General features: G+C 37.1%; 1 protein-coding gene across 2 annotated transcripts in view; it reads left to right on the forward strand.

Annotated features, from left to right (window-relative positions):
- The window catches only part of LOC127626893 (dynamin-binding protein-like), a 56,729-nt gene that overhangs the window by 32,873 nt on the left and 5,741 nt on the right, over positions 1 to 18,115 (forward strand). For both annotated transcript variants that reach the window (XM_052103001.1, XM_052103002.1), the window contains 8 exons: positions 12,140 to 12,336; positions 12,907 to 13,006; positions 13,122 to 13,269; positions 14,917 to 14,934; positions 16,122 to 16,321; positions 16,887 to 17,017; positions 17,107 to 17,211; positions 17,575 to 17,706. In XM_052103001.1, the coding sequence (XP_051958961.1) occupies positions 12,140 to 12,336; positions 12,907 to 13,006; positions 13,122 to 13,269; positions 14,917 to 14,934; positions 16,122 to 16,321; positions 16,887 to 17,017; positions 17,107 to 17,211; positions 17,575 to 17,706 (1,031 nt within the window). The remainder of the gene's footprint in view (positions 1 to 12,139; positions 12,337 to 12,906; positions 13,007 to 13,121; positions 13,270 to 14,916; positions 14,935 to 16,121; positions 16,322 to 16,886; positions 17,018 to 17,106; positions 17,212 to 17,574; positions 17,707 to 18,115) is intronic.

The following is an 18,115-nucleotide window of genomic DNA, read 5'->3' on the forward strand; positions in this document are numbered from 1 at the left end:
AACAATAAAACTTATGATGTCAGAACGGGGGCAAAACCCACCTTGAGGTATATGTGGATGTTCTATAACATAATGGAATTAGTTTGAAATTAAATAACAGAGCTATCTGTAAGCCAACCAAAACATGCCCACACGAATATCGCCTGTTTATAGCTAGCTTTTGACCTTCGGCTTTGCTGAGGACGCCTCCAAAATCAATTCAGGAAATACCAAAGGTGCTGATCATGCTGTCACCATCTTAATGCATTGTATGCATGTCTGTGAGACTGGCTATTGAAATTCTCAGTGTGTTGTGGAATCTCAGTTTCACGTGTGTTTTTGTTTTTCGGAGAGGTGAACTTGAAAGCTCACAGGGTGGAGGGAACTGGTCGATCAGGTTTTGTTACTTTTCTGAGTCTTTGTTGTCTATCTCTTCACCCCTCACTCTCTGTGTTTCTCTCTCTCTCTTCCTTTTTTGTTTTATCTCTTGTCTTTGGTAAACACTAGTCTTTGATAACCATTAGTGTTTGATGGCACTTTAATGTTAAACACGATAAAGAATGAGAATAAAACAATGATATAGAAAAACCCATCCACCCAAATCTTTTTACCAAGAGCTGAAAAAAGTATTTGGACACTCATGCCACATTTGTAAATGTATTTAATTTATTGCATTTAGATCAAATGTAAAACCAAGTCACATTTTTTTTAAGGAAAGAGCAAAAGTACTCATTTAACATTTAACTAAATTAAGTTTAATCTAAGCACTGTCTTTTGTGTAAAACTTTGTGGAACATGTCTTTTGCATACTCCACTAGGACACCTGTATGAACTTGAGAGGAACTGACTTCATACATCTACCTAATTACCATGGGACCTGTTGGTTAAACGTAATTGCATAAAAGGCTCAGAAAGTGTAGTTAGTATGGAGAAAGGGTCTAGTATAATTTGATTTCAGGTGACTCTTACTTTGATGTTTTGTTTTCTTATCCAATTCAAGTTATGCATTTAAGTGGCTTAAGAGTCCATATACTTTTGGGGCTATATCTGTATTTGTTTAAACAGTGTCTACTCCTTAGTTTCCCAGACAGTATAGAGCAGCAGAATAGAGGGTCTTTCCCATAGCAATCTCATCAGTTTAATTAACTTTTTTTAACATGAGGCATCAGTGTTTCTTTTCATTGTCATTGGTTGGTGACTGGTGCTTGCAATAGGTGTCTCACTGGAAGATTTGTCTGGCCAGTGTCATGTCTGACACAGAGCAGTTGGCCAGTTTAGCCTAGGGTAATCCTCTATAGCCCAGTGCTCTAGTCAGCACCTAAAGGGGGAGGAGGAGGACAAGAGACTTCAGGGGAAATCTCTGGGACTAGGATGTGCTTGGTACCACATCCCTCCCCCTCTATCCAAAAAGCCTCAAAGACTTCATACTATTGAGTTTGGGGCACTATGAAGAGGAGGCCCAGGCTGACCCTTTCTGACTCGCAGTGTGAGGTTATCTGTTTTAAGCTTGACAGAATTTTACTCCCCCTGTGTGCTGTCAAACAGCAATTCCTAAAGATGTCAATGTTTCTGAAAAAGTTTCTGAAAAAGTAATCCACTACAGACTAAATACATTTAAATGAAATTACTATTTCTAATTACTTTAAGTGTTATTTAGATAAACTGCAGCTTTGAAGCAAACATCTAGCCTTTTTACAGACAACCTCTTGGTGTTATTTAGTATATGGGTGAATTTAAATTAAGTGCTGGTTGTGACTCGTTAATGAACAATCAAGTTTACTTGGAATTTTAGAAATAATTTGCTGCTAACGATCTCCCACTGATGATAGTATGCATATTCTGTGTGCATGTGTGTGTAAACAGTATGCATGGTGTGCCTTCCTCTATTGAGTTGCCTGTTGCTGGTCTACATAATCCCTGTGCAGCTGGCCATGTCAGTGGGCTGGAAAGGGATTAGGTGGAAACCTTCAACCAACCCTCACATAACATTTGTACAACATAAAATCAAGCGCCAGCTTGGCCGACAAAAGCCTCAAGTCACAGGTTGAGGAGAGAATTAGCTAGTTAATGTAGGTCAGGAACTCTCATACACTCCCTGGAAAACAAATTCTGGAGGTCATGCTACTGCTTTTGCCCTTGATTTACTAAATTTTTCTAAGAATATTTACCCTCCTGTTCTGAGGTTGTTTTTTTATGTTTTGAAGTAGTCAGATACACAATGATATTAACAAGTGTGCGTATATTGTAAGCTATATTTACCTACATCGTGTTACAACGTACAGCCAAGAGCTGAGTCATAATGCTCATTAAAATGGAAGAGGCATATGCCCACACAGTTTTTGAGCAAAGTTGAATTCAATTGCAACTTCCAAATGTTTTATTTTATTTTTTATAATTAAAAAATTAAGTGTCGTCTAAAACACAGTGGCTGAAATATTCCATTCACGTGTCTAAATTTGATCTCTATCCAATTAAATCTGTGTAATACTCGTACTTGTGTGAAGTATGTTTCTGGCCTGGAGCTAGAATGCCAAGGATCTTCAAAGCTGTCATTGCTGCACGTGGAGGATTTTTTGATGAGAACTCTTTGAAGTTGTTTAATAAGTTCTGAATTTTTTTTTTATTTTTTTTTTTTATTGTAATAGTAATTTTTCATGTTATTATTTTCCTGACTATACTTTGTGATCAGTTGAATGCCACTTTGGTGAATAAAAGTTCCAATTTCTTTCCATAAGAGCAAAATCTTTAAAGTTAATAGCAATTAATCGAAGATTTTGAAAGTGCTGAAATTTGACTCTAAATATACTTCTTTTCCTGTCAAAATGCATTACAAAATACAAACTATAATATGTTACAATATAATGCTTTATTAACATTTTCCAAACAAAGCCTTCCACAGTATAAAGATAGATATTAGGGATGTCCCGATACTGATACTGGTATCGGGTTCGATACAGCGCTCATGTACTGGTACTCGTACTCAGAAAAATGCTCCGATACCAAAACCCAATACCATCTGATGTTCTAATGTCATTCCGCAAACATTCAGCGCACAAATTCTAATCATGTTTTGTCCTATTGAGATTATTTTACCGCAAATATTATTATTTTATCTGTGATTTTAATGATATAAATATATAGTTTGCATGAATGGTGTGCTGTGAATGTGTGGAGACAGTGTTTTGCGACGCCAGCTGCACGTACCTTTTAGTCCTCCTCGGCTTATACAAGGAACACCGTCTTGTGCAGTGAGCGTTCAGTTTGGCAGCGAACAGAGTGCAAATTCACTTTGTAGCATGAGGCACAAACAAAGTACATACTTATTAATTAAATGGCAGTCTTAGTAGTTGAAGTTCACTTTGAGTTACGTAGTTACCTGCTTTTCCAGAGTGTGAAGCTCATCAAAACACCAGAGCAACTTTGTCATAACAGCACAGAAACACTTTAAAATGAAAGCTCAATTTAAATTAAAAAACAGTTCGACTACTACAACTAATAATAAATCAATTGTAATCGTATATTTAAACAATATCTAACATCTGTGATGCTCAGTTATGCAGCACTTTTTTAAATAAAATGTATTTTAGATTGTGCTGTGAGGTTCAGAATAAAAGCGCTTAATTTTATAACAATATCATGTTGTATTACTTTTATTTGATCATATTTCTAATAAATACATTTATTTTAACACCATTTTTATTATAAAATGTAACTGTTGATATGCAGTTCAGGGAGAAAAAACAAAACCGGTATTGGACTCTGTTTCGGTGAGTACCAAAAAAAAAAAAAGTATCGGTACTCGTACTTGGTCTCCAAAACATATCAGAACATCCGTAATATAAATTCAATGAAATACCACCAATTCAAGTAACATTGAACATTTCCCAAAGTCTAAGTGGGAGTTTGACTATTTGAAAGAACTAGTCCCCACGAGGTTGCATTTTCATTGCAATGGGCATTAAATCCCTTAAACTTTCATCGTCCACAATATTAATCAGCCAGCGTACTGTGGCTATCCACTTTGTTACAGCAACAGCTAAGCCGAATTCATAATTCAGCCAGGGCATCAGCGCCAGTGTCAAGCGGCACTTTGAACTCCATGATTGCAGACAAAAACAACTCATTCTGCATTTTGGTGATAACTCATATTTGGCATGCTTCTGTGGTAATTAAAATACACCATACTTGGGCTGAAAAATACTTGATTTCTGTCACAAGTTCCACCTAGGCTCGTTTTTTTTTTTTTTTACAACAAATAGCATTAAAAGCTCCTTTCCCCATCACTGACTCTGAAAAACTGTTGTGTGTGTTTGTGGTGTGTACATCAGTGTGATGACCCTTCCAACCAGTGTTTATGCTGGTTTATGCTCTATTAGCGGTAAATGCGTTAATGGCTATTAAGAAAAATTAACACGTAAATAAAATGTTTTTTTAAAAATTATGCGTTAACCCGTTAATTTTGACAGTAGTTTTTTTTTTTTTTTTTTTTGGCCCATGTCTTTTCTCAGATAGGCCAAAGGGTGCCCTCTAATAAGTTTCGTTTTATGATGCCTCCTGGCCACAAGTGTTTTTAATAATTGTATATTTTATGGCTGCCAAGTTTATCAGTGCTCTGGCACTGCCACATCTGTGCTGTTTAAGGCTTGAGGGTCTTTGACAGTGGGCATGAGGATGTATGACCGTATCTATGACGAAAGCTCTTTTTGTGTTGCTGTAGAGAGAGCGTTCACGGTGGAGCTGTATATCACGTCTTTCTTTTTGTGCGTAGACATCTTGCTTTGTCCCTGTGGGCCCCCTGATAAAGGGGCCCGGAGCATTATAATGCATGTAATTACTGAAAATCTCTGTAATGCTAATGTCAGCTTGTTTAGGGGATTATACTCTATATGGCTAAATGACTTTAACAGAACCAATACGCACTTTAAATCATGAGCGTGAACTTGATATGCAGGCGCAGCATGTAGATTAGCTGGGTTAATTGTGAGATTTGGATGAGGTTGAATGTGAATAGTGTAGGCAGGTTTTACAAAGTACAGTATAAGCCACTGTTGATGAAATATAACTCTTGGTTTGTCCACAACAAGAGCAGACAAACTGACTTGTTGCCAGCTGACTAGTAAATAGGGTCCCGGTTTACCCAAGACGGTACCGGTTTCATGAGTTGTGCCTCGACAATTCACTTAAAAAGATATGTTGTCCTGGTTTCAACTGTTAGGTTCACTGCCTGACTTGGGGATCCTCAATATCCTTGTGTCTGTCTCTGGTATCATTTTTGGTTCTTAATTGGATGACATTGCAGAGAATATAAGCTGGTTAATTTACCAATACTTTCATTTTAGAACTTCTTTCAGCAAATTAGCTTCAGTTTATCTTGTTGCCTTTGCAGTAATTTTAACAACCAATAGAAGATGGGATGGTTTGGGAAACCTGTTTGAAACAATTATTTTTGCAATTCCATTTGGTCTTTAAACTAAAGATATGACACCCAAAAATAATGGTAGGCTGACTAGACTTCTGGTCACCCTATTGATTAGACATAAATAAAATCTAGATAAAAATTAGACTATTTTTTTAGGTACAGTAGTCGCTGTTTTATGTTATCCAAGTACACTGATAGCCAAGTCTGGACTTGGATATTGAAGACAATAATAGATTCCATCAGAAAGCTCAGTCTAAATATTTTCACTACATTTTCATTTGGCATTCCTGTTCATTACTTTGCATAATTACCACAGAGAAGAATCTTTTTAGGGTGTCAAGAGTTGATGACATTTAAAACTACAAAAATGTATCTATTCCTCACACTTAATAGCAAACAATGGCATCAGAATTGTCTTTATTTAAATTTCCAGGTAAGGTTTTTCAGGTAGTATATTTTGAAACAAATATGAGGAGTGGTTAGACGGAATGTATATTTGGTATGGGTGTGTCATATCCCACACAAATCATACATCTAAGGAGAACTGGAATGTGAACCAGCAGCACTTTTAACAAAAAAAAAAGATTGATAAACAGTAACAATGACGCAGATTTCTACACCAGAATGAGACCGAGTGATGAGAGACTGAGAGTGTGTGGTGTAACTTGAATAGTTTGTAATGACATTGGAACAAACGCTGTTTCTCTTCTTCTATAATGCAATGGGAAGGATTTTTGTTTAATTTCATTTCAACACTACATTGTAATTCCTGCCATTTTGGTATAGTTTAAAACAGTGTCTTTTTCAAATGTTGACTTTCTTAATACTATTTTAATTATGTAAATCTGTCATACAGATATTTGTTTAATTCATTGTTCTTCTGTGCCTTGCAAGCAAATGGAACTTGAATATTACACACTCTGTCAGACTCACATTCACTCACATACTATTTGTGACTTGCTCCTACCCTTACTTTCAATTTTCAGTTGTCAAAGATATCCATGGAAACTGGGCGTTTTATGTGAACTTTGTGTTGAGCACACAGCCCTGATAGTGTTGTGTGACCTTAGACTAGACAGGGACAAACAAACAGCTCCTTGATCAAAGTCAGACCATAAAACACCCTTGAGTTTCACATGAATAACAAAGTTATAATTTCGGTTTCGTAGAGTCATAAAATATTGTTTCCTTAAGAACATTTTGCTTTCTTTTATAGGACACTTGTTCTGGCAAACTGACCTAATTTGTTGACTTTGAAGATTTAAAGCTGGAGTGTATACAAATATTTTTCAATGTTAAAATACTTTGACCTATCCCTGCTTAATATGCAGAGACAACTATTAGTAAGCCATTCGTAGGATGATTTAAAAATAAAAAAAGGAACTAAATAAATTGTAAGCACTGGGGCCCGGTGTTGCTTTTAAAACATTGTTCTGCTTGTTTCAGCAACATTGGCTCAATCAATGCTGTCAATCAGTTGGGCTGGGACTATCTGTTTGTCTGTCCAATAGCTTTTTGGGAAACCTGTTTGATCACTGTAATTTTTGCAATTCTGTTTGGTGACACTAAAGGCACTGAAATTATACACTTCTGCTTTTTTTAAAAGGTTTATTTTAATTATGTTTATTGACATCCAGGCATAAGAACAGTTTCTACCCTCAGGCCATTTTCCACATGTTTCACATTATTCCAACAATTAAACTGCCTCAGGACTCCCCCATAGTGCAGTAATGTAAATAAATATACATCATGTACATGTATAAATTAACTCTGATTTAATTCAATAACTGAACATACGTTACCACTTGCACATGAACATACGCCATTCTATGTTGTATGTCCTATTATTTGTATGTCTATTTATACTCTTTCCTTGTCTCACTGTAATGTTCTGTGTGCACTTGTTTCTCCTATCACCAAACTAAATTCCTTGTGTATGCGAGAACACTTAGCAATAAAGCTCATTCTGATTCTGATTCTCTGATAGACCAAAATATCAGATTATCTATATCACCATTTCGAGATTATTGGCAGCAATTGTTAAAAATGCCTGTTTGTTTGATTTGCAGAAGTGGGAGCTCCCCTTTTGCCTGTTCCAACAAGCATTTTTCTATTATCAAATATTTTTTGTGAATTTATTTATTTATTTAATATTGTAAAAGTAAATGTTCAATTAATAAAAAATTAAATAATCATCATATTGGTATTATAGCACAAATCTGCCACACTTATACTGTATTATTGATACTGTATTAATGGCATTGGCCATTGAAAAATACATACGTCTAACACTAATCATGCTTGATATTAAAGGAGCTTAAAGCTCATAAAATGAAATGAGTGCCCACCTGCTCCTGCTCTGGTACACCTGAACAAAGCATTCCACTTTGACAAGAAATACTGAGAGGCAAAGAGGCCTTGGCATTGAAAGATCCTCAAGATCTTGATGAAATTCAGGCTCAATAAGGTGGAGTCAAGCCCCAAGTGGCTGGTCACTCCCAAAACATGGACTAGATCTCCCTAAGTGAATTGGCAACACCATGCATTTGTGTGAACCAGCACCATAATTCCAGCTCCAGGCTTTAGTGTGTGGGTAGCTTTGGCAATGCTCACTCAGTTGTGTGTAATAGTGCAGGTTCCCATGCATTCAGATGGTAATGTGGGGACAGAATGAAGTTTGTTTCCTCAAGAAAGAGCCTTGCATGTTGATACATGTGGGACAGAGTAATTCAAATCAAGCTGTAAAAGAATGCACTGACTGTGACCTCTGGTGTGTGTTTGTGTGTGGCAATGAAGATGAGGCGATTTTTGGGGTAAAAGGTGGGTCCTCTCACACTCTTTCTTTGAATGCTGCCAGCACAGAGATGCCTAAAAGTATTTTGATGGGAAACTGCATAGATGAATTGATATTGGTGCATTGGTTTAGTACGATTTGCAATTGGTGCATTGGTTTAGTATGATTTGCAGTTTAAAGTTCATGAGTTAAAGTGAGTGTTTTTGAAAGGAAGTGTTTTGTTACTGCGGTTGGTTTCCGCCTGTTGGTTTTGTTGGTGAGTATCATGTTTAGTTTGATTAGTCTTGACAGCACTGAGACCTTTTCAAATCAGTATGCTTGGCTGATGGTTTATAGAGTGTGAACTTTGTTAGGTTTCAAATCTTTTGTTGTGTTCCAGTTCCTAATTTTAACCATTAAATATTTAATTGAGGTTTTTTGTATTTTGAGGTCTGGTCAATGCTAGATATCAATCATTTTGTTGGATACACTGCTTATGTACATTTTATTTTGATAAAATAGTGAAACTATTTGAAAGAGACAACATCTATTAAGCTGCCTGTGTGAATTCCTTTGTAATCATGTTGGAAAGTTATTTCAAATCTTCCATTTTGGCAAGGATGTCAGAATACGTGCTATTTATTTATTTACCAAAAAGTAATTTTCTCAATTGGTATTTTTGCTTGTTTGTCAATCAGTTATCTAAAAATACATTGCATTTATTCAGTTATCTAAAATGACATAACATTGGATATTAAGCCTTGTTTTCAGAGAATATATCTTGTATTAAGACAAGAAATTGTTTTTAGCATAAATGTAACCATATTTTTGTGAATTGAAGCTTAATTCTTTTCAATATATAAACTGTTAAAACAATTTGCCAATAGTGTAAGAATTGTTTTTTTTTTTTTTATCCCCCGAATTATTCTCTGAAAACATGTCATGCACAATTTTGTGTCTTAAGTAAATATACCGTTATGTTGTTGTGATGATCTTATGATTGATATCTGTAAATTCGGAAACAGTAGGTTGACTTTTCTTGAGCTAAACTCTGTCTGTGCTTACTGAAATCAAAGCACTGGCCCCTTATTGTATTAAGGTATTTTCACTGGAAAACCATAACGGTGATGGTGTTTGGTTTGTTAAGCAGTCAGCAATCACACCACACTCTCTATGGGGTCAGAATTTTAAACAAGGCTTCCCGCTATCTCACGTGAGCCACATGGAGTGCACTGGCTGGAGCACGACCCTGGAAGCATACCAAACATAATGTCACAATCAATTACGTCCACAGAGACCGAAAGAGAAACCATTGTACGTGTGTGTGCCTGCTTGAAATTACCCTCTCTGCCATTCACCAGGCCATGGCACACATTCTGCTCTTGATGAGCTCTGGCACACATAGTCCTGGCATTACATTTTAGTTCTTCTGCACATTGATCTTACTGAATCCTCCCTCTCTATGCGCCTCTGGCTATCTGTATGTATAACACATTTACACCTGTTTTCAACTTTGCACTCTCCACCTTCGCTAAATCTTAAATCACCACACACCAACGGATAGTCAAACACCCTGATTCAACAATCAGAATTTTGATTACACTTATTGGAAACCATGTTCGGTACGCTATCATTAAAAGGTTCCTGACAAAATGTTTGTAAAAATATAACTAGATATTGCTGTTTCACTATGATACAAAGTTTCAGGATGAATGACTCATATCTGAGTCAATTTCCTTGTCTGTAAATGTTCAAATTTGTCTTAAGTGAGTGGACCTTCAACATCTCGTTTTAGTCTGTCTGCACTTATAGTTAATAATAAAAAAAAAATCATAATTTACTCGCCCTCATTTTGTTCTAAAACCTAATGACTTTCTTTCTTCCATGGAACACAAAATGAGATGTTAGGCAGGATGCTAGCCTCAGTCACCATTCTCTTGCATGGAACACAAAATGAGATGTTAGGCAGAATGAGACTATCTGAATGAACAATTGTGGGAGAATTTACTCTTTGAAGATTATTTTGTTGAGAACAATGAATACATTAGGCCTGTTAACCAAATGTGGGTCAGAACAGCATTGTAGGGATAATGTGTGTGTCAGTGTGTATGTAAAAAGTAGAGCAATAAGCACATGGATGGATGATCCTGTACAAACCATGATGATCCTGTACAACATTGTTTTTTTTTTTTTTTTTTTTCTCAAGTGTTTAGTATGGACCTCATAATGTGCATCATGTGGGCTTTGTACAAAGACTTGGAAAATAACAGTACATTACAGGAAATCACTATCAATGTGACCTCTGTAAGGATATGGTTGGTAAAAACTGGGAAAAGGTAGTCTAATCATGCAATCATTCAATGCATGATGTGAATTTAAAGATTAAATCAGAATTTACCCCATTTACTTCACTAATTGTGTGCCTAGTTTTATTGTGCATGATACATTTTTAAAAAGGTTGTTTAAATTTATATTTCACCAAAATTTCTCCGCCTCTGAAATTACTTCTCATTACTGCTGAGATAAACAAGGCTGCACAGGCAGAAAAAAATTATATAAGCAAACAATTTAATAGACCACTTGTCATTATCCGATAAACCCTGACGGACAAATTCAAGTCCCACCCTAGATTATTTCCAAGTATTCTGTAAACTAAGTAAATAAAATTTTGCACATGCATTTTCATGTGCTTACTAATCTTACTAAACCGCAAAACAACACTTATCACCTCATAGATTATTACCTACTCCCATGTTCAGACGAACATTTCATTTTGGCTGTTTTTTAATTTTGCTGTAACGTTTCAGAGGTCAAATATGCAACGGAATTACAGGGCCATTCAGGCTCCAATCTCATATCAGCCTTTTAATGAATCAGCAACATAAAAGATTTATTGTAGCATGATGTCAGCATGAGTTACCACATCAGATATCATCAGAGACATGCTAAATCTGCTAAACTATCTTTTTGACTGTAATAAGATACTGAAACACACATCATGATTGCATACACTCATATGAATCCTCACAGTTTTGTTGAACCCCAAATTTTCTGCATTCCTTTATTGTGAAACTCGTATATATTTTTCTATCTTATCCAGAGTCCCAAACCCCAACTCAAATGCCTTCCCCAGCCTCATGAGAGGGCCCATGTCTCACTGCTTGCTTTGACAGTCCTTTGTACCTTCATAAAACATCATCTCTGGCAGAATTTTGGGAAGGCACTGATGCGTAAAAGCCAATCTCCCTCCCACACTCTCCTGCCCCAGACCCGTTTGACTGCCAATTTGGACCGAAGAGATCAAAGAGCAGTCAAACTCAACTCCAAGCCATGACATCCTCTGGACAGCCAATGGCAACATGCAAAGCAAACTGACTACGATCTGCCCTCCTGTGGCAGATCTCCATGTCTCCCATGAGCTTTTCTCATCCTTCATAAGTGACCGAGTTATCCATTCAAACTGGTGTGAATTTCTTCATTGTGGGTATACTAGTTACAGGCCGATTAATCAGATGATATTTGGCCATTTTGAGACCGTGTTGGTTTTGCCGAATAACTTAAATGATAGTTTCCCATTGTGTCAGTTTCAAAGTTTACCAACAGCCTTGTCAAAGGATTTATGAAATATTTCATTAATTATTTGAGTAAACGCTGTTCTGTTTTAAAAATTCAAAACAAATTTTTTGTTTTGAATTTTTTAATTTTCACAATTTTGAGTGTGTTATCTGATATTGCGAAAATGTATTGCATTTGACACAATTGTATTACATACAGTGTTATGCTGACTATCGGCCACCCTGGTCTACAGATCTCGATCTTTGCACTGACCATTAAATAAACAGAATTAGTCAACTACTAGTGTATTCTCGTAAAACCAAAGCCAACCCAAGAGCTTCTGTGCCATCTGTCAATAACTAAGTTGTAAGTTGTCTGCGGCTGACCAGGACACATCCTTTCTCTTTCATCAGAGATGACCCTGCTCACCTCCCAGCCTAAGTCCCTGGAATCTTCCCCAGCTTCATCGGCCACCACTGAAGATCCCGAACAGAGGATGCTGGAGAAAAGGTCAAAGGTCATTGAGGAGCTTCTGCAGACAGAGCATGACTACATTAAGGACCTTCAAATGTGTGTGAAGGAGGTCATTCAACCACTGCAGTTGAAGCAGGTCAGTAGAGTTCCAGCAATCACTCTACAAACATGATTTTTTTTTTATGAAGCCGGGTGCACACTGTATGATTTTTTGGTTCTTTACTATTGTTGCTTGTCAGACTGTACGATAGTGAGATTGTGGTCCCAGTGAGATCTTGGGTTAAAGCCATGGCACACTGGGCAACGTTATGTCAAACTGTACAATACACATTGTAACCAAGACTTTAGTCCCAGTTGTCCCGATTAGAGGCTTTGACTAGGTGTTTTATCTCATCTGGCCATCGTAGGAGCAGTCACATTACACGACTGCAACGCAAAATTTCTGACGCTGCCAGAGGCTAACATAAATCGCAGAGGCAATTAATCGGCCAGCAGTGAACATGTCAAGCAAAGCGATCAAAGACTGCTGATTATACCCTATGAAAAGATACATTTTTTAGGATGGCCAAAATTTGTCTCTGATAAAAGAATTGTGTCAAAAATCATACAATGTTGAACCCGGCTTTACATGTTTGCAGATCATATGTAAACTGCTTGTATTGAGTGCAATGAGAACATTTCAAATCTTTATCTGCACGTCCTGTAGGTCCAGACTATTGACTTTGATGGTCTCTTTGGAAACATTAACTCAGTAATTGACCTTTCTTGCCGACTCAACAAGGCCCTCCAGGACACTGACTCAATAGGTAAAGTCAAAAATCCCCAAGATGTGGTCCAGCTGACAACATCTCACAAAGTTTATTTGCAGATCACAGTTTCCATGTTGTTTTTTTGCCATATTCAATCTCTTTGCTCATCCAGGTCAAGTCTTCCTGGACTACAAAGTTGAGTTGGAAGAGGTTTACAAGATCTATTGCCAAAATCATGATGATGCCATCTCTTTACTGGAGGCCTACGAGAAGGATGAAAACATCCAGAAGCACATACTGGAGTGTCTGGAGAAGCTCAGGTAATTTACAGTGAAGGACAGTTCACGGTTCCTCGTGAATAAAGGTTTTTTTTTTCAGATAACTGCATGGTGTGGTTACCACGAACATTGCATGCCCATATTAGGTTGAGCATGTACGGTAATTGCCAGTCTTGATGAGTCATTCATATAACAAAATAACTGTTTGAGAGGTGTTGCAAGTAGGACACTAATTGTGTGGTATGTAACATTTACACATGATCCATTCATTTCAGTGGTATCTGGAATTGTATGTTTTGAGACAGGAGTGGTCTCTGGATTTTAGTTGTAGAAATGCAAAGGGTGAGGCAGTGCCACAGGGTGTGCTCACTGTCATCATTGTGATATGTTTTGTTGGTAAATGTAAGAGTCAAGATCTTGAGGAACCAGTCCTTTTTGATTCAGCTCTTCTTTAAATGGACTCGTCTGATTGGATATAAGATGACGTAAGGCATCTTTGGAATTCCTGAACAGGAAACCTCTTTGCGTTTCGCATTGTTTAATAGTTTTGATATTATACTGTAACCTGATTAGTATGCCTGATGCCACATAAAGTAAACAATAAAAGATAAATGAAATTGGATTTGTTCCATTTTGAAATAAAAATACTTGATGTATTTCATGTATTGTGTCTCTATTTTCATTATTTGATCTATTTTATAGTGGTTTATTAATGCATGGTGAGAGAGGAATGTGCCTCACCTAGTTCCCCCACTTTGCTAGTTTCACTGTGTTCACAGTGTCCATTTGGTGAATGATTCAGGCCAGCGTGTTTCTCCAGAGTTTTGTGTATTTGAAGAAACGTTGTATTAGGCTTTATTTGAACAAACACAATTTGCCTAAGGTAGCAACCATGTTTCTTGACCAGTTTCTTTTGGTAAACATTGGTAAACTCATCTAATTTTCTTAAACTAATTTGCTTTCTCATAGTGTAGTTTTCGAGTTTAGATTATTCTTGTTATTTGCTGAAGCCCTTTGACAGACATAAGAGGAAAAAGAATAGGAGGAAATATTCACCTAGAAGCTGTTTCTCCTGAGTTTCAAGGCATTTGTAAAATGATTGTGTACTTTGCCAAGTCTACAACTAAGCTTTATCCCAAATGGCTCTGACTCCAGTTAAGAAATTGCAAGCATGTTAATTTTCTAGCGGGATGGTACTGTAATAAACTCATCCATGAAAAACAGATATAATTCCTCTAAAAAGCTCCTTTAGAATGATGTCTTGGTGGTATTAAAGTGATAGGGTCTTTTATTACTTTTAGACTTTCTGAGACACACTTGAGTGCACTAGACTCTGACTGGCATTTCATTTTGGCTCTCTGTGGGAGATTAGAGAGGGGCCAGTGGAGGCCCCAGCACCAGCTTACTGCACTCCTAAAGCGGGTCACCCGGCATGCGTTGCCATGGCAGCAAGCAACGTATTGTCTTGACCTCTTGCCTGCTCCATTCATGTTCATTACCGCATAATGGCAGGAGTTGACATTATTTTAGAAATAAGCTGTTTGAAACAAGGTTGTGATATCTAATTAGCTCATTAGCTTCTTTCTAAGAAAAGATAGAGGTGGTTTAATGCGAAACTATGTTTTGTTCCCTCTCTCTCTCCTCTCTTTTTCTCTCTCTCTTTCTCGCTCTCTACTTCAACCCTGACAGAGGGATATACAGAGAGTGGTAAGTTTAAAGCAACGCTAAAGCATCTGCATGTGAAGTGCCTGACAGCATGCTCAACTTATATTAACCTACGTAACCCTTTTCTCCTTGTGTGCATGTGTGACTAGGGGGCCTTGTATGCTTTTTGTGTATGCTGTGTGTTTTGTGGTCATGGTTCCCACTTGTTAAGAGTCAAATTCTGGCATACATTTGCACAAATTAGACCCATGATTATTTGTGCAAATGAATTAAGTTTAGTGAACTCCTAATCAAGTCAGAATATGACATCAGTGGAAAAATTGGTTTATAATTGAAATTCTTTTCTTTATTTTAGAGTTTGCTTTTTGTTTTTGTTTTTCTGGCAATTGACCTAATGCTTTCTGGTGGCATGATAAACAATTATTAACAATCTCTAAGCTGATGATATGGTTGCCAACCATTTTTTATTTGGGCAAAAATAAATGTAACTGCAGTCAAAGATTAATTTAGTTATGTATTCAAAGATACTCCTATTGCTTCATGATTTTGAGCTTTTCATAATATCCTCCAGTAATTAGCTCCAGATTATTTCGTTTTGGAGTATTCTGTTCTGTAACATCTATATCATGCATTAATTCTGGATTTGGATCTGCACTGCACACATACAGTGGCCCTAAATAGTATGCAGACATTTAAACTACACTTAAAAATACATGAAGGACTCTACCCTCCCATAGCAACCGGGCCCAATTTGGTTGCTTCGGAGACCTGGCTGGAGTCACTCAGCACGCCCTGGATTCGAACTTGTGACTCCAGGGGTGGTAGTGATTTTTGCTCTTTAAAGAAAAGGACGGATGAGTCAAAATAATTTTTTGTGGTAATCAACATTATGCCACAAATTCTGTTGATTGAGCTTAACTTGTATTGAACCCAGAATATTCATTTTAAGTGTCAAAAAGTGTCCAGATACACTGGGGCCACTGTAAACCTTCCCCGTTTTCATCCCATCAGTCAGAAATTGTGGTCTCTTGATCTTTTGTTAGTGTCTCAAACAAAGCGGTTTTTTTAAAAATGGGTGACAGTGAGCCAGATGGTAATTGCTGGATGAAAACAATGTGTGGCATTGATCCAGCTTGCTGTCAGAGGAGGATGAAGAATGCAACCTTGATATGTGACTAATTCTATTCTCCCTTTTGATCTTTCTCTCTCCCTCTGTTGTTCTGTCACAGGGGAAAGACAAACTACATCAATTTGGGTTCATTCTTGATAAAGCCAGTCCAGAGAGTGATGCGTTACCCCCTGCTCCTTATGGAACTGCTCAACACCACTCCAGAGTCACATCACGACAGGAAGCAACTCGTTGAGACAGTGATTTCCATTAAAGAGATCAATGTCAATATCAATGAATTCAAAAGGAGAAAGGATCTTGGTATGTGGGTGTAGCTGTGAGCAAGTTGAAAAGTTAATATTAGGCTTGGGATCAATGCATTTTTTACACATCGATAATTTGAAGATTTTTCTGATATATCAGGATTTGTTTTAGATATTAATAGGGCTGCATATTGCACAATAGTCTGTCTTTTCAAACATATTTCTCAACACAACTTTGGTAAAGGGGGTCGCACTCCGGATGATTCTGGCAGACGACATGATGCATTCTAAAATAAAATTATCAGAAATTCTGAAGTGTGTATATATATATATATATATATAATTATTTTTTTCTAACTTGTACGGCATTATGAATTGTAAGATTGCCTTCTCTGCAAAGGATGCATGCAATGCTGCTTTAGATATTGGCCAAAACTAGATATCTTGGGAAGCAGCATAATCATGTATACCTATTGGAACAATCTTTGATTTGGGAATATTCCTAAGATGCCTTAAAGTGCTGCCTGCAAAACTAGGTTTTTGAACAGAGCAGTATGGTTATTTGGCTGTAGTTTGGCTCTACGAACTTTCCATAACTCAGCAGTGCCATCTCTTGTCTATAGTGGTGAAGTACCGCAAAGGTGATGAAGACCGGCTCATTGACAAGATCTCAAAGTTGAGTATGCACTCCATCATCAAGAAGTCAAACAGAGTGAGCAGCCATCTCAAGCACCTGACTGGGATTTCATCTCAGGTACATCAGCACTGTTATAATAACACCACCCATCCCTAATTGGATTCAGAGGAGTAGTGTTGACTAAACTCCCTTTCACTCTTCCTCAGATCAAAGATGAAGCTTTCAATGATGCAGAGAAAAGATTTCGACTCCAGGAGCAACTTATTAAGTCCTTCATCAGGGACATCTCCCTCTATCTGCAGCACATACGGGTACTGATTCATTTTACATTAACATGACCTTGGCAGGTTCTCATGTGACTTGCTAATCTTAATCTTTTTACATGTTCCCATTCATTTAGTTGGTTTGTGTTATTTTCTTTGTCTGATGATCAAAAAAAGGGCTCAGGAATAATGTTTTTTTTCTCCTGGCCTAGTGCGGCCAGTAGGTTAGCTTTTGGCTATTTAAAAAAAAGTTTTTTGTTTGTTGTTCTTTTGCAAACTCATTTAAATAGGTGAATGTTAACTAGACATTTCAGGTGCAATTGGGCCGTACTTATTTTTGAGCCTTGAAAACTCTTTCACCCTTTTGTATTTTAAAGCATTTTTCTGACCTCAGCCTTTTGTAACCAATAGGAGTCTGCTTCAGTGAAGGTGCTAGCTGCCATCAGTTTCTGTGACATCTACACAGAGCGACAACAGCAGATGGACCCTGAACGTTTCCAGAAAGCACATCGCTGTATCAGTGACAAACAGTTTACTGAGTTTGTGAGTACAGAAACTAAAAATCACCTAGCTTTGCCCCCGACACAGCGATGAAGCAGCAGTTAGTAATTTTTAGTGGTTTTTGATTTTTCAAAACCCCTAACTCATATATAACTTGGGAACATAACTCGTACTGCACCGTTTGTGTTACAGACATAAATGATACCTCAAATTATGTGATTTTAGGAGCGATGCTGTTACATGAACCAATTTATACAGGCAAAAAAATATATATAGCCTTACAATGTAAATTGCTTTGAGTGCCTAAAAAAAGTGCTATATAATTATTATTATTATATCTAGGGACCAGAATATCATAGAGATTTGAGGGTGAACACTTTTGACTTAGGGCAGTAAGCCAACAACTAGCAACCATCAAGCAACACCCTAGCAACAGCACAGCAGGCTAAAA

Source organism: Xyrauchen texanus, chromosome 33 (genome assembly GCF_025860055.1).
Source record: "Xyrauchen texanus isolate HMW12.3.18 chromosome 33, RBS_HiC_50CHRs, whole genome shotgun sequence".
NCBI lineage: Eukaryota > Metazoa > Chordata > Actinopteri > Cypriniformes > Catostomidae > Xyrauchen > Xyrauchen texanus.